General features: G+C 50.2%; 1 protein-coding gene across 2 annotated transcripts in view; it reads right to left on the bottom strand.

The window, feature by feature from the left end:
* GRHL3 (grainyhead like transcription factor 3) overlaps positions 1–25,076 on the bottom strand; it is an 89,277-nt gene that overhangs the window by 12,272 nt on the left and 51,929 nt on the right. Inside the window, exons 1-5 of one of the 2 annotated variants that reach the window (XM_030504687.1) lie at positions 12,943–13,005; positions 4,467–4,653; positions 3,712–3,773; positions 1,844–2,180; positions 1,478–1,557 (exon numbers count right to left, since the gene is read on the bottom strand). In XM_030504687.1, coding sequence (XP_030360547.1) covers positions 1,478–1,557; positions 1,844–2,180; positions 3,712–3,773; positions 4,467–4,634 — 647 coding nt within the window. In that variant the 5' untranslated portion in view covers positions 4,635–4,653; positions 12,943–13,005. Of the gene's footprint in view, positions 1–1,477; positions 1,558–1,843; positions 2,181–3,711; positions 3,774–4,466; positions 4,654–12,942; positions 13,006–25,076 lie in introns of those variants that run through there. The other variant, XM_030504686.1, reaches the window with a different exon arrangement.

The following is a 25,076-nucleotide window of genomic DNA, read 5'->3' as shown; positions in this document are numbered from 1 at the left end:
CTTTTACAACATCCTAAACTCAGATTCCTGTCTCCAAATTCCCACCCATAAATGGCTGACCTAGGAAGACTGTGTCCTAATAGGTCCTGTAGAAACAGGAGGACCTGCAGGACAATTGTTTATCCGGGTCCTTAAAAATGGACTTCAAGGCCCAGTTTGTTGAACTCTCAGCCTGGTGGGCAGCAGCTTTAGTGGCTACAGAAAACACCTGTAGTATCACACAGAGGGAGGTGACACTGTTGACAAGCAAATTTAAAGGAAGAGCCTGATTTTCAAGAAGCTCTGCTCTTGGGCATTCATCAGCACCTACGAGCATTCAAATCATGAGGATGTAGCTCAAGCTATTTTCTTCTGTGAGGAATCTGTTCAAGCCACCACCTGCACAAACGCCTTCACAGGGACCCTTCAAGTCCTCTGGAGCTGAAGATCATCTCACCCTGTTTAGTCACCAACCCATCTCTCTTTCCTGCTCCACCTCCCCTGTGATGCCATCTCTGAAGATGGCTTGGCAGCTCCTCTTATCTAGAGCCAGAAGAGCCAGAGAACCTCAGTGCACAAGTAAACAGCAAACAGAGGCTCTCGAGCTGCTGTCTGTGTGAAAATCCCCACGTCTGACAGCTGAGTCACACTGTCAGCTGACTCAGGAGGCAAATACAAAGTGGGAGGTGGAACAATGTTACCTGCTCAGAGGTTTGGTGTGGTATCTAGAGCAGGAAAGCTCTGCCTGAGAGAGGGGTGGAAAGGAGAAAAAAAAGTCTCACGTTTTAGGAATGAGGGGCAGTGGCATCTTCCAAAATCAAAGTTGATTAGCAGTGCTGAACCCAAAGTGAGAACTTAAACCTTAGATTAGGAGGAAGCTGCTTATCGCCCTCATCAACTGTCATCCTCATTTCCTCTGTGTTTTACCCCATTCCAAATAAGTTGTGGAAAGGGGGTGCAGTCCCCTGGATGTAGCTGTAGCACAGGAACCAAGCAGAGCTCCCTGGAAGGGGCTGCAGTGCACAGCCAACCCACACACGGAAGAGCTCAGTGCCACGTCTGCCTTCACGCAGGCCAGGGTGCTGATGAGATGTGACCACAGCCAGCACTGGATTTACACCAGTTTGCCCAACAGAGCACAGCTGAACCTGTTTTTACCTCCCAAGCTAAAAACATGAACTGGCACAACTGCATCTAGTAACTTGAATTTAAAGTTGAGTTTGACTCCCTTCCAGCAAAAGATTACAAACCCTAATCCCCGTTTCATATGACAAACACTAAAATCCATCACTGCTCTGTGTCTAAGAAGTCATGGAACAGCAGCTTGCTCCTAAGAGACCCAGTGACACAACTTGTCTCTGCAAAGCATGAGATCTGTACATTCACAATGGTCACTGTCAAGACTGGCACTAGGGCAAGGAAAGGGATGGAGTCTTTCCCCAGGAAAGGGACACAGCCAAGTGCACTGGAAGCTCACAGACCAGGGATTGGCAATTACCTTTTAACACCGTCCGTAGCGTAGCTCTCGGGGAAGGGGTGCTCTGGCTGGGGTTTGAGGATATCACTGAAGAGTAACGACTGTAGACAAGAGAAAACAAAACAGTCAAAAGTAGAATCTTTCATTGCTTTGTCTGTTCACCTTCTCCTGGACATTACAACAGAGACCACAGATAAAAAAACGACCCTCATTTCATTACCCTACTTCCAAAATCAATGTAAAACCCCCAGCAATTCATTGGGAACAGCATCAAGCTTCTAATGCAAAAGCAAAGCTCCCACTGGCTCCAGCACGAGCAAACCCCAAACTAGAGGCAGCACCCATTCGGGTTGTGCTGCCAGCATGCAACCCACTACCAGCTCTGACCTCCTGGGGATCCTCTTTGAAAGTGCTGTCTGGCTGCCACCTCTGCTGTGCTGGGGTTATGGGGATGGTCTCGAAGAGGGAGTTCAGTGAGCTGTTGTCGTATACATCCCCTGGAGGGACCAAGTAGTTGTCTGGGGTGACATCCAGCTTGCTAGTGCCTGGTGGAATCATGGCTGGCTTGTGAGGAGTAGGGACGCCTTCAAGACTTGGGCCATTCTTCTTCTGTGGCTCACAATATTCTTGGGTCATGGAAACATTTTCAGACAAGAGCTTCATTAGATGGGCTGAGCCATCAAAGGATGCGATCTCTGGGTCATACTCCATTCCGTGGCAGTGCCTGGTGGAGAAAGGGTCCTATCTCAGACCAGGGCAGAGCATGGACAACCCCAGCAAGTTGTCACAGCAAGAATGCAAGTGCCTTGATGTGCTGCTGGGAAGCAAACTGCATAGTCTGCTGCCAGGTGACCTTGAGTCAGTTGTGTACATCTGCTGGAGATGGGAGATCTGACAGGCCCATGGGTGATCTCCACCCACCCGCACACCTCTCAGTGCAATCAGCAAGAGCCAGAGGTTCTCAGCAGATAAGGGATGATCACAGGGAATCAGAGAACACGGTTTAGATGCGGTTTGAGGCTGCAGATCCAGGGCCTACATCCATTATTTCTTTATTTAGGCTATTAAACATTCAGAGCAGCAGGGATGATAAGAAAGATAACTGCTATGTGGTCTTTCTATTTTTGTCTTTTTAGGCCTCAATTCACAAACTCCAGAAGTTTAGGAAGCAAAACTCCCAGAGAACATGAGATCAGTGAAAAACTGACAGGGCTGCAGTACTGAAGTGAGGTGTCTAGCCCAGACTTCAGAGCAGAAAAGACCAAGTACAGGAGCTGCTGAGTGATAAAGTCAATAAAGTCATGTACAAAACCACACTCCTCTCGCACACGGAAACCATCCCTTTGTGCAGCATCCCAGGAACCAGTCCCTTCTGACTCTGTGACCCTGCTGACTCTGCAGTCCCAGCTCAGCTGGGAAAGGTGGTTTACTGCCCCAGTTACCATGCTCAGAAAACAAACCGCCCCCCCCATTAGCCACCCGCACACCTCCTGGCAGCGTGAGCCACCCCCAAGGGAAGGAAAACTGACGGAGCAGCTCCCACCTACTGCTTCGACAGCTTCACCTTCAGGTATATGCTGAAATTTCCACAGTTAACAAAACCCCCACCACTGTCCAGACTGCAGTGGCCTTTCAGAGAGGAGAAATCAGCTTGACTTAGCTTACTTATGAAGAAGGAATGAATTATCACTCAAGAGGCTTATTCTGTCAAGTAGTTGAAAACAGACAACCAGAAAAGGTTGCCAAAGTATGCAGCATCAGGAAGGGGAACTAACTCACAGCAGCAAATGAGCCATTAATATAGTGGTTAATTATCTGGAAACCTCAAAGGACAAATGGGAGTCACTGGAAGAGAATCCTGGGAGATTGGAAGCAAGCGGAACAGAAACCCTTGTCAACCCAGGGAATGGGAGAAGACTTGGTCATTCCCTTCTTGCTGCCAGTGTTTAATCATCATCCCCTTTCCAACTGTCACAAAGCAGGAAATAAAGACAAATTCCTCAGCTGCTGCAAATCAGCTCCTCTAACACAGCTACACAGATCCTCAGTTGTGCAAATGGGTGTAGCTCAATTTATACCTGCTTGGGATCTGGCCTAAAGAATTTTAATATATGTCTCAGGGTTAATAACCTCCACTGTTGTTGGTAATAACACCATGCTTTGATGTCTATTTTATGCAAGCTAAGAGACCCATCATGCATGCAAGCAGCTGCAGGAGAATTAGACAGCTATAGAAAGCAGAAAGCGAAGCTCACCTCTTTCCTAGTTCATTGCGTCCCATCATACCAGATGGAAGAATCCTCTTCTCTTTTGGGACCTAGAACAAGGCAGAACAAAGAGTTTGTTTATTGTTAGATTTTATTAATGGCAAAATCAGCCTTGTCTGTGTAGCAAGTGACGTCTCAGAGGTAAAACACTGGGTGAATAATGAACACTGGAGGAAGACGCAGGAGACCTGGGTGCTCCTGCTGGGCTGCTGCTGTGGACTCCCAAGGCAACCTTAGGCAGGACACATCATCTTGTTGTGGGAGGGACTTTCAAAAGCACCCAAGTGAATGGGAACATCAGTCCTATTGATTTCAATTAGGGCTAAATCATATCCACATTTCTTGAAGCTCCCTCCTACAGTAGCACTGGAAAAACACAGATGTGAGGGTCTGCAAGGCACGGAGCCAGCCCAGCCCCACGGCTCTCAGAGCACTGCTGCTTCTTGTATGAAACCTGCTGGGTAAATAAACCCAGCTTGACTCACGACACCCAGGTTCAGCTTTCTACCCTGCTCTGGGTTCCCTCTGCAGTATAATGGTGTTTTGTGCCTCAGTTTACCATCTGTGCACTGGGGATAACAGTGGTCCTCTCTGTGTGGGGGTGTAAGGAGGATCACTGCAAAAACAACACAGAAGGCTCAGTAGATGGGCCCCCCCTTAAGGTGGCTGAGCATGTATTTACCTTCACACTTCCCCTCTGGGCAAACTCCCCCCCCAGGACACCTAGCCCCATGGGAACGTACCATGTAGTAGTCATAGAGGAAGCTCAGAGCAGCCACGCTGTCATCATCCCCATTCACCCTCATCATAGCTTTGGTGGCTGCAGTCAAGGGGTTCTCCAGGTAAGTTTTCCAGGCTTCATCTTCATTGGTGTAGGGGAATTTCTGGAAGTTCATGGTGTCATTCTTCATCAGACGCACAGATCTAAAACTGAGCCAGACAGAGGAATGAAGGACACTAATTTTCCACAGCAATTTCCAGCTGGACACATGAAGGACTTCCTAAAGGCACTGCTGGAATGGAGAAGGGATGCTTTCATGGTCCTTAACTCCCAGAGTCAATCACCAATTCTTTGCCTGTAGCCATGTACAAAATAAGACTAGAGTGTCCTGGTGGGGCCATGCAGAAGGGCAGATGTTCCTCTGCTTCCCTCCTCTGGCCCCAGGGACACAAAACACCACAACATCATCTGCAAGAGCTCTTTCCTCAGCAGGAGCACACTACCAGCCCGCTGGGTCATGCACCATCAAGGAGGGACGTTGGTCAGTAACCGGAACGCAACCTGATCAGGAAACTCCAAGATTTTTCCTTAAATTTGGAGCTAAAGACCAGTGCAGGCCACAGATATAAATGATCACTCAGTGTCTGGAGAACTTGACCTACTCAGAAACCAAACCCCATCATTTTTCTTTGCTGTAGCTTTTATATTTAGTTCCAATCTAATTTTGGTTTCAATCATTTGTATATGATTTTACTTAGAGGGAAGTAGATAGGCAGATCACAACACCCTCCCTTCCACTCAAAAATTCCTGACAAAGGTGAGGCCCATGGGACTACATGAGCTGAGAAGCAACATACCAAAATAATGCCCTGCCTGTCCTCTCTGCTGGCACTTTCTCCAGGTCTCTCCATCTTATGTTAATAAACTAAGACACTTAATTACCCGAACATTGGTCATCTTTCCTTCTCCTCCAGCAAATCCTACTGGCAGCCAGCACAGAAGCACAGAAGCGCATTCCCTGGGTGCTCCGTGCTGCAGGTTCACTGCTCAGAGAGGAGGATGAATCAGGGGCCATGCTCCTGCCCCATCCTCCAACCATGTGTATTTGGTGCCAAAACAACAGCTCATATTATTCACCATAAAGAACAACTCTGTGGATAAAAACGACTTTTTCATCAGAATAGAAATGTCCAGGGTGGACAGACTGTGTGTTATGAGCAGAAGTAGTTTTAAACAATTCTGATAAGATTTCATTAACTCCCCAAAGTTGCCGAGAGCAGAACATTTTCAACTGCTGAATTGTTTTTATGGAAAAGCAAAGAAAATCTGCAGGACTTCAGATGATGAATGATAGATGCTACATTTTAATAGCACTTTTATACGGAATATGTTGTTTCCATTAAGCTACTCTCCATGTGTTTGTAGTAAGTCCTGGGCTACACTTTTAAGTGACTCATTTGGAGAACAATAATTCCTCTTGAAAGGAATCTGGCATCTCTGAAACTCCCTGTTATTGCTCACCACGACAGATACCACCAGCCCCTTTTGGTGTGAGCTGCCCGCGTTGCCAGGGTGAAGAGCCAAGTGCTCAGCGGGTGCTCCCAGTCTGGAAGCTGGGTAGGTGTGGAGGTGGACCTGGGGTGAGGTAGAGGATGCTGGTCCTTCCTCCCTGGCAGCCCAAGACAGCTTCGCTCCTGCACAGGCACCGATCTCTTGCTGCCACGTCTCCAAGAGGGAATGCACATGGATAGCTTAGGGATGCTCCTGGGTCAGACTCAAGAGCTATCCTTGGCTGGGCAGAGTGGCAGCCCTATAATGGATCACAGTCTCTCCCAGAGCAGTGCAGATGAGGCCTTCAAGGGCGGCCTCTGCTGTCATGTCGCCTTTTTACTGAAGGGTATGTTGCTTCCACACAGCATCCCTGAGCTGCACAGGAGAGGAGCGGGGAGCAGCTCAGCTAATGGCCAGAGGCACCAGATTCCCGATGGGCACCAGAGCTCAGGCTGGTACAGAGAGAGCTGCTCCCACACTGCAGTTCTGGCGCCACAAGCTCCACCACGCGCTGGTGTAACAGAGACACTGGGTTTGCTCCTGCTCTCCCTTGCACGTTGGAGTGATGTGCTACCACCGGTTTCACCCCGTGCGGGAGATGCACCAGGTGCTGTTGGAGTTTCGTTGTCTATGGTGTTTCTCACACAGCCCTCCCTCCCCTTCAGTGCTGCTGCTGTCTCCGAGGCGAGCACTCGGCGTGACTCACATTTCACTGCTGTCGACTTGGCGATGGGTTGTTCAGTCCTGTCCGGGCAGGAATCCTCACCCATCCTCAATCCGATCTGCTCTAGGAAGAATAGGCAGCAACAGAGCTCACTCTCGGGGTGAGACTCAGCTCCTATCACTCGTAATCAACATAGATAAACACACCGTGGAAAGATGTAGCAACAAAGTGCTCAGGAGCTTAAAAAAGCCCATATATTACAAGGAAAAATGCTTTGGAGCTTTGGTCTCCCTCACCCAAGCCCTCAGCCAGAGCACTCCCTGTTGTGTGGCTCCACTTGCCTCCTTCCTTCATCACCTTGTAGGCACACCACTGTAGGCACCGTAGGCACAAGTGACCGATGTTCCAGCCTTTTATCACCTGCCTGCGCTCCAGAGGCAGAGGGAGGTTGGGGGTCATTGAGATCTCAACCACTTGTAGCTGTGTCCAGTTCATGAAGAATACGAATTTGAGAAGTGTCCCAGGCGTCTGCATTTCATCTTCAAGTGTGGCTTCTGGCTTTGCTGGATAGCTCTGCTGTGCTGCTTGCAGACATCACCACCTCGTTGCTGTCCCACGCCTCTGCTAGAAACTGTCCCTGCAGCAGAGATGGCACAATGGGAAACCTGCCCTGCCCACAACCTGGCACACTGCAGAAGGGCACTGTCCTGAAGTCATACGCCATGCCCTGAACTTGAAAGAGGTAAGGTGTGGGCACATGTTGCCCTGTGGTGCTCGTGTTAGGAAGCAGCAAACTCCAGCAGAAAGGAGGGACTGGAAGATTAGGACAGCAACGTTTTAGGCTACTCCAGCAAGACATCCAAGTCCAGATCCACACTATCCATTGCTCCCTGCGATGCCCCTTCCATGGGGCTATGCCATGTTGGTCCACTGCAAACTGTGTGCTCTGTCTGGCAAAGCAAACATCCCTTTTGCAGGCTGTCACCCTGGTGCAGAGCAAGGACGGGTGAAGTGAAACATGGACATGAGCAGGGACTCACCTCTGCAGCTTCGGGGCCTCAGGCACAACACTGCCTGGTTTTGGGAAGGGAGCAGCCTGTTTGTTTCCAAACAGTTTAGAATCTGACACTAGGTGATACCAGCCCCTTCCCCACTCCATCCCACCCAATCTCTGTTTCCCCTATTTATCTGCTACAAGACGGGCCTCCTGGTTATGAGCAAACACTCAGGGCTACGCTGAAACAGGAGAATATGCCCAAAGGGTCTCGGTGGGGAGACTGGCCAAGTAGGAGGCACGTGGTGTTCCTTGGGCTGGGTTTCAGTGGGTGGTTTGGCCAGCCTCGAAGCTTTGTGTTGCTGTTTGTTCTCTCCCCTACAACTGATTAAGGCTGCAATCAAAACATCAGCCATGCCTGATGCTGATGGCTTGAGAGAAACAGCCCAGTGTCAAAGGAGCAGGGAATTCATGGCAACAGCAGCGGGAATTTGAAGCCACAGAGCAGAGACCCCAGCCCAGGACCTTGGAGCCACCCCAGGAGCTCACACGGGGCTGCATCAGCCCTGGCTTTGTGCACTGCGCTCACCTCCCTGACCTTCTCCAAGAGCTCTCACCAGTGATATGAGGAAGGCTCAACACTGAACTCAGAGAGCAAGGCAGCTGAAGAGCAGCATCCACCATGATTGCTTTTGGGGTGGAGCCTTTAGCCTGTAAACCAGGGCCCTTGCTGAGGCAGAGCAGTGTCCCACAGAGTGGCCTCTACTAACCCCAACTTCTCAGCATAATTCTGATTTTACCCTATCTTTACAAGTTTAACAAATAAGCCCATCTGAGGACAATATGACAGGACAGCCATCAATAAGTGTACTGCCACAGTCAGGCACAACTCAGAGAGACAGAACCAGGAAAAAAACCACAAAGAACCATAACAAACACACAGGCTAATGACAGGGAACATGGCCTGGATGCCAAGTACAACACAGTGTCGATCCCCAGGCATCCCGGGCCTGGGAGACCACTAATCTCAGGAACCTGCACTGCCTACAGGGCTGCAGTGTTTTCTCTGGCAGCTGGATCACAACGTGGCCTCTGTTGCTGGATTTCTTCAGGGGCACTTCCGCATCGCCATCGCCTCGGCGTAGCGCAGTTTGTTAACTCAGCACCACAGCAGGACTTTTCCTCACCATCCCTCAGCTCCGTTTCACGAACAAAGACAGTGCTCAAGCCCCTTCTCCTGGAAGCATGTGGCTCGTATGGCACACACATGAGACATGCACACCACGGGCCGAACTCAGCATTCTCCCATTTTCACACCAGCTGAACTCCCAGCTTCTGAAGCTATTTATTACCACAGGAGGAGAAACCAAGGCATGGGGTTGGCACTAAAATGGCTTCTCCAAAGCTGCTCAGTGAAGATGAGAGAATAGAACCACACCCGAACCTCTGCTGCAAACCCCCAAGCCAGCGCTGGCTGGTTCCTGCCTCTGTCCCCTGAGGGGCTCCATGAGCCGACTCGGTGCTGAGTGATGTTCGGGAAACACCAGTCGGCACCGTGTCATTCCCGATAACATCGTCCTGAGGCAGCCACCCACACGGCCCCGTTTCACACAGGATCCCTGCGTTAGTGCCCTCCCTGCCTAACAAAACAAATGACAGCACGGAGCTGGCCTGCTGCTCAGGAATTACTGCTGGTTTGGAACAGCAGCAGCGTGTGATGTCAGGCGCTGCAGCTCGGAGTGTCCTGAGCTTCAGGGTGACCTGTCTCCAACAGGAGGACACGAAACCCAGGCCCTGGGCAGTGCCCCCAGCCAAGCGGCACTTCTGCAACACCAGTCTGAGCTTCTCTCTCTTAGTTTCATTGTAGACAGACAAGGACACCTGTGTATGTGTGTATGCATGGACACAAACCTTCATCCCCACCAACACAGGCTGCACTGGAGCTCCCAGTCCTCCAGACACTCTAAGGAAGGTGTGAAGAGCTTCAGAGCTCCAACAGTTTCAGTGCTTTCAGTCAGCTTTTTCTGTTTCAGTGCCTATGGATTTCCCCCCTCCTTCCACATCCAAAACCCTACTTGGCTATTTTATTTTTTAATTCTCATGTATTCACTGTGGCTTTTAAATAAAATATAATAATAATAATTAAAAAAAAAAAATCACAGTTTTACAAGACTTGGATTTAAAAACCCAGCTACCCAACAATAAAGGGATATGTGATCTTCTGCAACAAAGTTGTTTTGTTTTGTTTTTTCTTCAGGTAATCTGGCTTTAATCTAGTAATCAGTTCTTATGGGTTATTTGTACTGTAGCAGGGCCCAGAGGCCTGACTGAGAACAGAGCCCAGTTATACCCAAGTTCCTGTAGTTCCCTCACCACATCCTATCGGAGGATCCTGCAGTAACAAATAAAGGACGTGACATATTCCTGTGTGAATCTCAGCACGCGCTTAAGGAAGCAGCAAGAGCAGAGATTAGGATTAACCTCATGGGAGCTGAGTCTCAGGCTTCCTACCTGCTCTGAGAGCCAGGAGGATGGTCTGGTGCTCCCATCTGAGGCTGGGATGTGCTGATCCCTTCCCATTGCCTGCAAGTTCAGTCACTGGCCAGCCCTGGCACCCGTGTTTGACCCGGCTGCAGCAGGCGAGGTGAATCCTCCCATGAGTTGCCCAAGAGGCCACAGGAAGCGTGTGCCGGGGCAGGACACCCAACAGGAGCCTCATGTGATGCAGCTCGCTCCCTGCCCTAGCAGGCACCTCCTCCAGCGCCACCGCAGGCCTGGTGAGGGGCTCTCCCCTCCGGCTTTCCCGTGCTTCCCAGCCGGTGGGGACTGTGCAGGCTGGTCAGACCTCAGGTGCCCGCATCTCCTACAACACACCTGGCTGACGACTCTCCTAATCTCCCTCTAATGATCCTGCCCATGGCAGGGGGGTGGAACTTGATGATCTTTAACGTTCCTTCCAACCCAAACTATCCTGTGGTTCTCTGCAGACTCTGCTGTGTTCTGGGTACCCTGTGAACACGTGTTCCCCAAGGTTCCCCTTTTGTTTGCTATTTAATAAAAAACTGCCATAATGCGTTTCAAGCACTGTTTTTGCCAAACAAACACAATTCAGCCCATTCCAGGTACAACCCCATCCAACCAGGGGTGTCTGGAGAGCACACGTTACATCTCAGACAGCAGAGGCAGAGACAGAACGATGAGCAGAAACAAAAACATGACACAGGAGGCAGCTGCCACCTGGGATCCAACTCCCTCGGGAAGCGACGCCAGCTCTTCTCCTCTAAACACTGGTTGTTGTGAACAGTCTCTGGGGCCAAGGACTGGTTCTGGATCAGAAATACCCTCACCCATACCACAGCCACAGCCACATCTACCAGCCAGAACAACCTACACCTAAAGGAGTAACAAAAAGCCACCACGTTCAAGCCTTTGCAACTTGGGTGTGAGCAACAGAGCCCCAGCCCGAATATAACCATGTGCCACACAGCCCGTGCCACTGATGAATGTGTTCTTCAGCCGTTGCCTTTTCCCTCCTCAAGCTCTCCCTGTTCCAGGATCCAAGGTGCGGATCAGGAGCTGTCTCACTGCCAATCAGCTGAACTGAGGCGCTGCAGGTGCAGCGCAAGCGCAAGTGCATTTGCGGATGAATACTTGAACAGATCAGCGACTTAAACGCTGGCAGAACAAAGCAGGAGTAGATCCTCCTCAGTGTAACTGTCTATTCACAAATTTCTCTAGAACCGTCCCCATGTACCAATCAGCTGAAAATGTGATCCAAAGCATCAAAGCAGCGATACTATGTAAATGTTGATTTACCTCTGCTTTGAGTCTGGAGTTTATTCAGAGGGCTCTTACTCCTTTGTTGTGAACTGCACAGCAGTTATGTGATTGTTGTTTCTTTAATTTACAAAATCTCTCTTTCTCTTTACATAACTTAAGCCCCGTCTCCCCTGAAAGCCACTTGCTGCAGCGTGGTGATCCCCCATGTGCTTCACTGCCAGGATTTTATAAAAGGGCTTTAACTTTTCATTCACCAGGAGCATAACTCAAGTTTTAATAACACACCTTATGCATGACAAAAATTTGCTTCTGGCGATCATGGTTTCGACCACAAAACCACAACTGGGAGTAACTCCTGGTTAACTCTTTCAAGCCTACGCACTGCAGAGTTAGACATAAGTTCAATTTAGAAGACTATGGAAATTATCAGTTAGAATATTTTATAATAGGCAAAACACCTCCTTCTCTCATGCCACGCTAGTCTCTTCCCAGTCCTTTTTGTGAAATTAAAGTGGCAAAGGGAGAGATGGGGTTGTTGTCCCCAACATTCTGGGTGGCAGCATCAGTCCATGGGGATATCACAGCGTCCTTAGAACCAGGCCCATGGTCACTGCACAGATCCATCCTCCCAGCGCTCAGCTTGTCCTGGGGGTTGTATAAAGAACAACAGATGCGCCAGACACAGAGAGAGCACCACTGCCCTTATCAGATCCCCTAAGAGCCTTTTCCCTCCTCTGTTGTCTACAAAGCTACACCCTGGATGACTCTGGCCTGGATGATTAACAGCCACTGCAGCAGCCCCACTGCTCAGTGTGGGGCTTTAGCAGCTCCTCACAAGGTGTCCCGTCCTCTGTGACACCTTTTCCCCTCACAGTAACCCAAAGTTGACTGGATGTTTCAGCTATAACTGGTACTACCAAGTTCCTGGCTTCCTTATCTCCTATCGCTGCTCCCCATTGTTTCCTGGGGCTCAAGGCTCATGGTGTACTCAAGAACCCCAGGGGTGGCCCCAGCCGAGGCCCCAGCAGCCCTGAGATCCTGCACCCACTGCCGTGCGCTCCCCGGAGAGGGATGGGGAGCTACTGTGACATTTCCAGCTGTGGTGACATTTCCAGAGCTCTGCAAGCCTGTCCTCAGGTTCCATCCAGAGGAAAAGGCTGCCAAGAGCCCTTTGCCTCCGGGGTGACCAAATACAGGCCCCCAACCAGATGTGACACCTCCCCAGATGTGTCCCCAGGACAGGGCAGGGGCTGAGCCCTGAATCACAAAAGGGATGGATGCTGCTCCCATCAACTCCCCCTTTCCCATGCAAAAGGCACAGGGGTTAACAGCCCGTTAGCGAGAGAGGAGTCAAGCAACCATGTAATTCATCAGGTAACACAATGCCCCAGCCCGTAATTAGCAATACATCAATCTAACGCTGCAGCACTGCGGACACACACACTGAAACATCTGAAGCAAAGCACACGGCCCGACTTATACATTTAAAAAGCATCAGCTATAAATTACCCAAAAAGTCCAGAAAGCAAAAATCTCACTCAATGAGTCTGAGTGGATCCCAGCAGATCGATCCCAATAACTGCAGCAATAACTGGTGCTGCACCTCCTCAGGGTTGTTAATTATTAAGAGAGCAGCTGTCACAGCACCTCTGGCACGTGTTTGCTTCCAAAACGCACCTTCTGAAGCACCGCATCTGTACACAGATGTTTGGACATGGACAGGGATCTCCTGGTAAATTCTATTACACACAAGTATTCCACCAGGGTTATTTATACACCTATTGAGCTTTTTAAGAGGGGACTGACAGCAGCATTCCCGACCACTGGTCAATATTCCCCAGGTGCCCCCAATCATGTCACAGCACTATGACATTTGTCTGTGTTTACCCCAGAGGGGTGAGGCATGATGTGCTGTGGGAACGCATCCCAGCAGTGGCCAAAGTCCAAAATATTGTGGAGGTCCCAAGTTTAGAAGCAAGAGTTCTAGAGGATCAACAACTGCTGGGTGCTTTTTCTTGTTAAAAAAAAAAAAAAAGAAGAAATCAATTATAATTATTCGATAGGATCATAATGTGATCCATTTACTTAAACCAAAAAACCCGTAACACTAAAACCAAACCACAAGAACAAAGAACACCACCACACAACAACCCTCATCCCCCAAAAAACCCAGAAATTGGTAAATACTTTGGAAGGTGTTTCCTAAGGGGAAGGGAAAAAAAAGAAAAAAGGGGGGAAAAAGGAAAAAAAAAAACCAAAACCAAAATACCCCCCCCCCCCCCGAATTCCTGTAGCTCTGTAGCTTGCGTTGGATGTTGCTGGCTAGAGGCAGCACAGACTCGCCTCCAGGCAGAAACTCCGTGTGTCAAGACTTAGTCTGGGAGAAAAAAAAAAATAATCAGGATCATGATTTTTAAAATCATGATCAAAAAATGTAAAAAAAAAAAAAAAAATCCAACCTCTTTAGACACTGAGAAGTGGCTCCTCCTGAGAGCAGCAGCAGGGTCAGGGGGAGCAGAAGGAACAAGTGCTTTCACCTGCAAACAGCCGGGCTCTGATGCACTCGGAGCCGCAGCGCTCGGAGCAGCTCAGAAAAGCACCCAGCCTTGCGACGGGAGCAGGTAAACAGAGGAGAAACTCTACTTACTCCAGTTCATTGGACATATTCCCCGCGCCCCAGGCTCCGCAGGCAGTGAGTTGTGAGGACTGCTCCCCGCTAGCACCTGCCGTGCACAGGCATCGCCGCTCCGCGGGGCCGGTTATGCGGCGCGGTGCGCAGGTTTGGTGCAGCCAGGATTGGCTGTTGGTACAGGTGCCTGGGACAGGTACACCCAGGCAGGTGCAGCGTCACCCTGCGCCGTCACCCTGCGCCCGACTGGAGGGAGGTGGGTGGGGAGGAGGGAAAGGCCCCGGGGGGGAAAGATAGGATAAAGGAGTGGAATTAGGTATTCATCTCTGGGATAATTAGTTTCAGTTTGGTGGACGTGTTCCATCTACTGCGATGCCAAAGAGCTGTCATTTGTATGGATCTGGGGGCTGATTTGTCCTCTGCTGTTTCTTTATATATAAATATACAGACAAAAATACATACGTACTTATAAAGGAATAAATTAGGGAAGAAGAAAAGCCTCTTTGCTTCCTCTCATTCCTAAATGGTATTTGTACTGACAGGCTAACCCTCTCTTCCCTTTTCTCACCCTCTCTGAGCTGCTTACTGCAGAAAGGCTCCGCAGGTGTGGGTTTGGGTCCCTCCTCCCTTTTGAAAAGCAACTTTAACCCCCCAACTCCAGATGCTGAGACATGCAGCAAATACCCCGGCTCAGGGAATCTTTGCATTTCACTGTAAGGCAAAGAGACCGGTGGGATAACCCCTTCCCGAACTGCTCACAGCCCTGTCCTGCCGTCTGCAGCACCAGCAGGAACATCGCTGCAGCACGCACAGGGTGCAGCAGGAAGCCCGGACACACGCCACTTGGGAGCTGGCTGCAGGAATACCACCCGGGCAATAGCTCTGTAGCAACTCACCTGTAAACGGGGAAAAGATTTATGCAATAGAACAAAACTCATCATGGATTCAAGCGCTCTTGTTGGATGGTTTCTGTCATCCGTGTTGCAACGAGGAGGCAAAGGATGGGCTCAGCGGGTGACTCACGTTGACTGGATTTGGAAGGCAGGAGAGGATTTTACAAGACAAGTTGGTACAAGCCTTAAAACAAAGGGAAGCAGAAAGGCTTCCACCACTCATTCTCACTCCTCATCACTGTCTCAGTCACTGAATCAGTCCCACTCGCTGCCCTGCACCAGCAGGTGAATGGAGGAAGCTGGTGAGTTCTTCCTCTACACTGCAGAGAGTTCAGCTCTGCTGACCTGGTGAGCAGTGCCCACTCAGGCAGGCGTGAGGCACGTCTACACAGGCAGCTGTGAAGACAGAGCGTGTTAATTTGGGTACAACACCCTTCAAACACATCTCTGTGGTTTCTGGCTCAGAGCGTAGCCAGCTCAGGGTGCAGGACCAGGAATGACCATGGTGTATCTGCACTGGCTGGTGAGGCCGTGCTGGGCTGAGCCTGACCCAGGCCATCGCCCTCAGCTCTGCTGTGTAAACTCCTGCCTGTAAGGGACCTAAGGACTGGACAAAGTGATTTCTGGGAACGAAAACCAAAGGTGTGGAGCAATGCAAACTCCATTGGAGATCACTGGAGAGCACCAGCTGCCAGACCCTGTGCAGCAGATGACAGCAATACCCAAAAGCCAGCTGAATGAGGGCTGATGATCAGAAATGATGCCACAGGGGACACCAGGCAGGGTGAGAGTACAAAAAAAAAGATGAAAAGAAGGAACACATATGTCCCATCCAGCCAAGTGAAGCACAAACCTTACGCAGTGCTGGCATTAGCTGATCAATATCCTGATTCTATCTCTAAATTGAGGAAACCATGCCCAGTTCATGATGACCTGAGTCACAGACCTGGTACTTGTCCTGCACCCAGGTCCAGGCAGAGGGTATTTCACTGACTCTGGGTAGTGCAAAGAGCAGCAACATCCGCTGAGGAGATTTCCAAGTTTCTTCAAACTTTTCAGTGAGACTTACCAGATTCCAGCAACAAACTGGAACAAACTCAGTGCCACCATGGCCAGGCCAAATCCACTTCGGGATGGAAACATTCAGGTTTGCAGACTTGGCCTTTTGCAGGGCAGCAGTGATGGTGCTGTCTGCTGCTCTCTGATAGGGCACAGGAGACCCTTCATCCTGCCTGAAGCTAAGCTCTGTCACCAGTGTGCTGCTGGCACAGCTTTATTTCCACCTTTGGGGTTTAAGCCCACCCCTGCTAATCTGCACATGCCCCAGCTCAGGTGGAAGTGGGGACAGCCAGGGCCAGTATGGGCTCACCAGGCTCTTGGTGCCACTGGCTGCATGCCTGGTCCTGCCTCAGTGTGCCTGGAGTCTGGCTGGGAAGCTATGAGGTCCCTCAGGAAGCTGGGAAGCGCTGGGAAGCACTGGCAGAAACGACAGAAACACAGGTTATCCTCCTTTGAACAAATTCACTGGGACTCCAAAAGGACAGCCGTGACTCTGGGTTTTACTAATTCTGGTTTTAAGTTCCTGCTCAGCTTTGCTGCCACTGACCCAGGACCTCATCTTCTTCCTGTGAGGATCTTAGTGCCATGGCGGAATGGGAAACTTTGCTGGGTGAGAAGCTTGTTCTCACATCCAGGTTTATTTCCTATGTCCTGTGCCACGCACCTGCCCACTGAGCACCTCCAGCCCCCGGGAATTACAGCACCTTAGCAAAACGTTCCCAGCAGAGACCAGCCCCTTTGTGTCAGTGCTGTGAGGCCCGTACACATGTCTGTCTTCTTCATGGCACCACCAGCTGGAGTCTGCTCCCTTGGACACCTCTTCAAGGCCAGCTGAAGATGCTACCGACTCCCTGTAGCCGGGCCCTCACTGCCTTCCCCGAGCCAGTTTATCACCATCAAGTGAGGGTCTGGCCGACCCCAGCACATAGACACCCTGGTCCAGGACAAGGACAGTGGCACCGCCAGGCACCGCGGTGGCTCCAGCAGCTCCCTGGCTCGGCCTCTCCCGATCTCTTGGGCACTTCTGTCTCCTTTGTGCTCATGGATGCTGTATGGCGCCGGAGAGGCCTCCAGGCCGGGACGCCCAGACAACCCCTTTGACTGGGATTTCAGTGTTTTTAATTATTATTTTCTCTTCTTTTTTTTCTTTTTTCATTTATACTCCACCCTCCAAGAGTATCTGGTGAGGGGGTGGGTTAGAAGAAACAGACCAAGAGATACATTCTCTGTGCACAAAACCCTCCCACTTCCCCTCCACTCCCCTGTTAAATATACCTTGGAACAAAAGCCTTTTATGATGCTCTAAAAATAAAGCATGCAGCAGTCAAGACAAACTGCAGAGTCTAAAAGAGAAGGCCAAATTTTGCTCACAGCTACACCCTCTCTAAGGCAACAGGGCTGCTCTTTTGTGTTTGGATTGTTAAACCCTCTTCAAACATCCAGGGACTGACTGTGATCGGCTGCGTTTCGCTAGCGAGAGATCAGCAGCTCCATGGTTGAGGACAATGTCCCTCACAAGGTCCCCAACCCTCGGACACCATGTCAGGACCAGCTGGGTCTGTGCTGGGAAGAGCTGCCCAAGGTGCAGTGCAGGGCTGTCACAGTGCCACCCTCATGGTCCTGCTGCTCCCTCCACCACCCATGTGCAGCGTGACCTTAGATAAGTCATTTCACACTGCCTGCTCCCAGTCTGGCTTCTTTTCTGTACAGAAAGTAAGAAAGTTTCTGTAAGTTTCTTACAGAAAAGAAAGTTTCTTTTCTGTAAGAAACTTCAAAGCAAGGACTTTAATCCCTTTAGGATACACAGCTTTTCCCACTGACAGCTGTCAAACATCCTTTCCAGCCGTCCTGTGATGTGCCAGGAATTTCAGCTCTCTTTGGCCAAAGGTTATTAAAACACTTCCAACAATTAATAGGCAGCAAGAGGAAGCAGCCTGCAGCAGGTTGGAGTGAGCTGTTCTCCAAAGGGAGATGCGGCTGCTTCAGGGGCTCTTCCAGCCAAAATCAGAGCTTGTGCCATAGATGTTTGTGGAAACCTTTGATACCCAGACCAGACACTTTCCCAGTGCAACTCCCTCTGCCTCCCAGAGCCTTTTCCTTGGGAAGGCAGAACAAAAAGCTCATCTGGAACTAACTTGGGCTGCAAGTCTTAGCGTAGCAGGACTGCTCTTTTGCACTGTTTGGACAGCACACAGCACAACAGAGGCTACAGCTCGCTCTGTAGCACCACTGTCATAGCAAGAACAAGGAAAAGGAAAAGAATTCGGCCTTGAAGCAAGGGAGGGAGATAAAGCCCTCACTGCCCCTGCCGCAGCTGATGGTTGCTGGTTTGGTTAAAAGTCCCCCGTCTGCAGGAGTCTGGGGAGCTGCCGGGCTCTGCCAGATTCTGGTACCACTAAAAACAGCTCAGCCCAACGCTTGAATGTCTTTTTAATAGTCAGGCCAGTTTGTTATTATCTGTTGTAGCCCACGGGGCTATAGGAAAATTCCTGTTGTCTTTATCTAGTTCTACCAGTTTTTACAGGGTGAGGAGTTTGGGTTGCAAACAACTGACCCACCACCAGTCTGCGGGGCAGCCATCCTATTTCAAACAAACAAATATGACCCACCACCTCCACCAGCTTCTCTCTGGGGAGAAGCAGCTTCACTTTCTCTCTGCCTGTTCCGACCTGAGCTTATCCCATGCTTGCACTCTGGGGCTGACCTCCAGCACATGCCCTTAGCTGACAGCTGTCAATCCAAACCCAGCCAGAGGAAACCCACAGCGGGAACGGACCTGCCAGTTTAGCCTGGAGAGGTCACGAGGATGTTCTCCTTTACAGCCAAATTTGCTGCCCAGGCCCAGGCTTCCTGTGATATTCAGCCACAAATATGTACAGGAAGGAGTCACGGGAAGCTTCACTGGGGAAACCTTTGTCCTCTGTAAAAGGGATTTCCAATTTGCTCCAAGTGAACTTTGTCTTCTAACCCCAGCACCCACCAGTGAGCAGCACATGCTGCAGCTCTTCAGCCATTCCCAACTCACAGACTTCCCTCCATCGACTGTCTCACACCTGCAACTCGAAACACAAAAGCACACTTCTTCCTGCAAAACCCACGGAGCTGAATCCCCCCAGTGGTCACCACACTGGGGCAGGAGGTGCTGTTGGTGACACCAGCAGGAGCACAAGGATGGGCTCTGGGCCCACAGTTACCACAGTGCTGCGGTTCCTCACTAGGAGAAACTTGTTTTTAAACGTGAAAACAGTTTGTAAAATGGGCCAGATGCAAAGCATCAGGGATTGCTCCCAACCACTTCCCCCAGCGCTGCAGCCTGATCAAAGCTGCCTCCCCCAGGAAGTTATCTGATGTCAGCCCGTGACGCTGCAGCAGCGATGCATTTGGTCTCAGGTACCTCAGTTGACTCCACTCAGCCCTTCTTGAGCAGAGATATGGAAATGTCACTGGCAGAGGTGTTCCGAGCTGCTCAGAATAAATTACGCTTATCAGCCAGCGGGCTGGATCCCAGCAGCAGAGACTGGGCTCGGATTCAGGCTCCAGCTGAAGCACAAGGCGTGTTCGGATCCTGTCGTCTGCTCCCAGTTGCAGAGATGCCAGTTCTGTTTTGAATCTAAGTACGGCACAGAAACGGGATTTAATTCAGTAAATTCCCAAGTAGCAAATACAAAAGGAAATAGGAATAAGTACCAGTCTGTCCTGGTGGATTGTAGTGAACCTGCTCAGAGAGCCCTGGAAGCCATCTTTACGTGACAGCTTAGTTTCTGTGGCTAATTAGAAAGGATCAGGCCAGAGCTATTTATCTGTGTGCAACATCTGGAACTCATAACGTCTCTGGTTTGCCAGCCTGCATGGTTTCATCACAAATCTGCTGATCCTTGCTGTTATTAGCTTATTTTGGTGCCTTTTTAAAGCCTGACTTCCTGTAATCACACCATCACGTGAAAGTTTTCTCTACATAAGAATCTCCGTTCTTCATGATTGTTGCGAAACGCCTCAGAACCCAATTCCCAAAGGCTGGGGAATGGAGAGACAGATGAAAATACCTCCCTCGCACACCCCACAAAGTTAGGCAATTTTAGAGCCAGTCCCATCTACCAGGGACCTGGCTTGTGGTTTCAAAGCCAGCCCTGTTTTGGCAGGACTGGGCCTCACGACAACTTGGTGCTGAGGTTGGTCACCACTGGAATCACCAAAGCACTCTGCAGATGTTAATTTCTCACTTCTGCTCTACTCCTGTCACTACCCACCTGAACCATGATGGGATCCTGCTACAGGGATGTTTGGGGAGGCGAGAATGGGCTCAGCACTTTGGCAGGAGCCAACTTTCCCACAATAGCTTGAGAAGGCAGCTGTTGGACCTGCTTATTTATAGAGCAGAGGAAGAAGTTGGCTCCACAGCCTTGATTTGACTCTAAAATTGTCCCTGGAGTTGGGATTCCGTGCTTAGATCCCAGCCCTGGTTTGGAGACACCTTCCGCTCCCGGCACATTCAAATGAAAAGGCAAAGGCAGAGGGAGGGGAAGCAGCAAGGCTGGGCAGGGGCTTGGGGCATCCGCTGTGGGAACTGAATCTCATCTCCAGCAGCAGACTGGAAGCTCCTGCCCAAGGCCTGTGTGTGTTCCATCCTGCAGATAGGAACTGCTGAAGAGCCGCTGCTCTAAGCTCCAGCTCTCAGCTCTGTTCAGGCAAAGGGATTTCCCTTCGAATATCTCCTGCCAACAGGCTCAGGGCTCTGTTCCAAGCTCCCTGTGCCAGGGCTACGAGCAGGCACTTGGTGGCTTGGAGGAGCCCTGAAACTCCACCATCAGAGTCTCTCCCAAACATCCTCCCCATGGCTCTGAAGTCTAGGAGAGAAAAAGATACCCATCTGCTCCACCCTCCGGTAGTGGGCAAGCTCTCCTTGCTCCCTAGCTGGCACTTGTCTATCAGATTTGATACCAAATAAAGGCCCACTTAATTCTGACTCACTCACACTGCTCACCTTCCCCGGCCAGGCCACAATCCAACATCTACAGTGAAAAATCTTGCCATCTTAAATGAAACCTAATTCAAACCATATGAGTGCATCACCTTCCCAGATAACGAATCAAACTGACTCTTGTAAGAACTGATGTGATTGTTTCTAGATTGCCCAGCATCTGGGTCACATGTATAAATCCTGGAACCCCCCTGCACTGCAGATCCAGCAGATAAATTCATTTTCCTCAGCCTCTGCAGGGGTGGGACTCCCTTCTTGGGGCTGCTTGTTGGTGGGGGATTAACAGAGAGTTCACTGCAAGGTACCAGTTATCCCGTGGAGTGGAAAAATGCGAGGTAGTTGTGCAACACTTAGAGAGATGCACCGAGAACATCTTGGGTGGCAGTTAGCACCTACGGGCTGCAGGCCCTGCAGGGCTTGGGGATTTTCCTCCCCCTTAGAAAATGCCTCCTGCAAGAAGCACATGCCTGTTACAAAACAAACTGTTGCTTTAGCTTTGTTAAATCAATCAATCTTCTTTTACTACAAGATCTGAGAATCAGCCATCCTTCTAAGCTTCTGCTTTCCCGTTTTCCCCACAAATACTGTGTGGCTCCCACATCCTGGGCTCAGAGGGCTCAGCAGGCCCCTCAAAGAAGGGCAGATCCCAATTACCTGCTGGGTCTGCACTGCACAGCACAGCACCAGCACTCACATTCAGTCTGTAAGAGTGCAATTCTTCATCAAGGAATGTCAGGATATTGCAGCCTGACTTCTTACGGGCCAGCTCATCAAAGTAACTCATCGTAGGCCAGGTTAGACGCGGCTTGGAGCAACCTGCTCTAGTGGAAGGTGTCCCTGGCTGGAACTGGATGAGCTTTAAGGTCCCTTCCAACACAAACTATTCTGGGATTCTATGATTCTATGATTCAGGGAGGTTCTGCTGCCATTGCTTGTCTCCGAGGCACTGGAATGGCAAACAGGAGGCCAGGTTCCACCCTGGGGCTCTCATGGGATTCGCAGCCGTGACCGTGGTGCAGGTAATTTTATGCAAGTCTTAGAAAAATTTGCCTACCTGAGTGTGGGCACCCACGCAAACCACTGCTGGGGATGTGACTTATAGCCATGCATTTCCAGCCGGGTTTGAAACAAGATCAAACAAACTGCACTGCACCAGCATACACCGTGTCTCTACTGGAGCCGGAACTGGGACTTGTGGCCAAAACCCAAGTACAGATGAGTCCTAAAAAGGCACAAAAAGGAAGCTACAATTTCATCTCAACATGAAGGATTTATAACTTTGACAGCGAGGCCTTTTCCTGTGAGCTCTACAGTAGCTTCAGCATTACCTACTGCCAGTGAATCTGTGAACTCAGTGTAGAATGAAATCCTTTTAGGATGAACTAGAAAGATCTGATCTGAGTCTGACCCAGGAGCAGCCAGATTCCAAGCTCAGTGGAGAGGCAAAGCTGAAGACTGCATTCAGATGAAGGACACCAGATGGTTGGAGAAAGCCTTGGTTTAGGAACTTAAACCTATTTTATCCATTCTTGAATAAAAGGTCAGTCAAACAAGCCATGAGGCTCCTGTCTGGCCTACCTGCCTCTCCACTTGTGTTCCTGCCCTTGCAGGAGCCCAGAAGATCGGCAGGGGTAGGCTCACTCCTTGTCTTGGATCTACACTGCCTCTGCATTCTGGCTGATGGGATTAATTGCATTAGACTACTTCTTCATCCCTCCCAGCCATGCTTTGGAAGGAGCAGGAAGACCATACACAACACTCCTAAGGAGCTCTTCTTGCACCCAGCTACTTAATCCCACTGTATGAGACGATCTTTGGGGAGCCCAGCCAGTTTCCTGGAGCCAGCACTGAACCCTGAGTGCAGTCATGAGCCTTCCCAAGGGAGATTCCAGATTCTGGAGTGTTCTTTTCTTCCACACAAGGGAAAGCTGCCCTGTGCAAGCTGGCATTGCCTGGCAGCATGCAGGCAAAGGTGTTTGGAAACTCTCCCCCTTGACCCGAGCGTGACACTTGGCTGACATTTCTGCAGAGCCCATCCCTGCCATATCAGATCCTTCCTCCCTGTGATCTCCCGTGTCCTGAAGACCCCAGGCAGCTCCCCTGGCTAACAGCACCCAGATCGAATTCTGGCCATTCGCTGCCTGAGGTCAAGCTGTAAAACGAACAATCCAAAGCTGCCCCGAAAGGCAGATGTTCCCATTAGAGAAAGCCTGGGTGAGCACCATGCTTTTAATAACTGCAGGGATGTTGAGAAGCAAATAAATTACATGATGAAAGTTTACCAGGCTGCAGAACCCAGATATGTAATAAGCAAGACTGGCACCAAGACTGAAATTTTGCCCCCTGGGCTTGGCATTTTGTCGGATTGCCTTTCCAGATGGAAGGTATCCGGAGCTTCCGGTCCTGCCGACTACCTGGCAGAAAGGTATTTCTCAACAACAACCTGGGGAATCCTCCTGGGAAGGCTGGAATTGGAGAGCCAGCACTCACCGGCACTCAGGGAACTATGGGCAGGTTTTCACCAGGAAAGAGTGACCACAGTTCCTCTCCCAACTTTCGGCCTTCAAGTGGACATAAATGATATAGGAACTTTCACTGTGCTCACTCTGCTAACAGCTTCCCTCCATCACCCCATGTCCATCACCCCCATGCCCTGTGCTGGGGCTGTCTGTGTCCAGCTGCTCCCCCCAAAACAGCCCAGTCCACACTCCTCCATTGCCTCACCCAGCACACACCAGTAGCACCCATGGCCTCCATGGACACTGGGCTTTTCCCCCACAGCCCCACCTTCGTGGCTTGACCAACAGCTCTAATAAATCTTGCAAGTAAGGGTCCCCAATTACAAGAGGTTTATGTCTCCTGCAGTTTGCTTAGTCCCCCAGGTCATCACAGCTTGAAAGCAATCACCCCTGTACATACAGCCCACCACAGACCCCTCCACCAGCAGAGGCTGTTGCTCCCACTGATGGAGACATCTGCCCATATCCAGCCCATGGCTGCCTGAGCTGGAGGACACCCATGTCTGCATCACGCCTCTAAGAGCTTCCTTCCACCCTCTCACAGGCTGCTGCACGTTCCAGACAAGCCACACACAGTTATTTTCACTGGCAATTAAAGATGAGCTCTTGTTTCAAGGGCTGGACAATGAAATTGCAGGAAGAGCTGCCCGGACCCAGCAACCATTATGTCAATGAATACGCTGCACTGAGAGACGCTGACGCTCATCCCGGCTCCAATTCACTTTTCATTCTCCTGGCCTGAAACCCTGTAGGAATAATACAGGGAGGTTGTAGGCACTGCGTGGGGGTTTGGGAGCAGCACCTGGTTTGGGAATAATCAGCCCAGCAGGAGGAAAGTTTCTGGCTGGTCTCAGGGTATTTACATCTTTGACCCTGTCCCAGTGGGATAATGGTGCACTTTGTCAATCTAGCACAAACCCTCAGCTCGGAGCCTGCTTTGACCTGACTCCTGCACGGCTCTATTATGATTTTTCAAAAGACCTCCCAAAAGGGTTAAATGACCTCACATTAGTGCTAATTTGGGGCTAACTTTCCTATTCAGCAAATAACAAAGCAATTGGCATTTACCCAAGTCCCATAAAGTGACAGGGACCACACACAACCATACACAGACACAACCACCCCAGCCCCTTCCTGGGAATTGCTATTTTGTGAGAGGAAGGGAGGCAAAAATAAGAGAGGCTGATGGAAAAATCTTCACCCAGCCTGTGGCCAAAGCAGAACAGGCTGAATTAAGCACCAAAAGTCAACCTGAGGCAGCTCCACTATTCCCAACAAGACTCCGCAATGGATGAGACAGTGGCCATCCCTCCCCTTTCCTACGCAGCCTGATTGCAGCCTCCTGAGTCATAGACCCACAGAACACTTGGCTGCCTCATTCCTGAGCTGCTTTCCTTCTCCACAGGCTCCTGGTGAATTTAACTCACATTAATTTGATGTCAGTAAATCACCCTGAACAGCTAATGAATTAAATGTCTCACTAAGCCCGCTTCCTGGGAAAGGGACGGTTTGGTGGAAGGGAATCAAAGACTGGTTTGGGTTGGAAGAGACCTTAAAGCTCATCC

The sequence above is a fragment of the Strigops habroptila genome, chromosome 12, assembly GCF_004027225.2.
Source record: "Strigops habroptila isolate Jane chromosome 12, bStrHab1.2.pri, whole genome shotgun sequence".
Classification (NCBI taxonomy): domain Eukaryota; kingdom Metazoa; phylum Chordata; class Aves; order Psittaciformes; family Psittacidae; genus Strigops; species Strigops habroptila.
The sequence above is the reverse complement of the archived record's forward strand: the minus strand, read 5'-3'. Positions and strand labels throughout refer to the sequence as shown.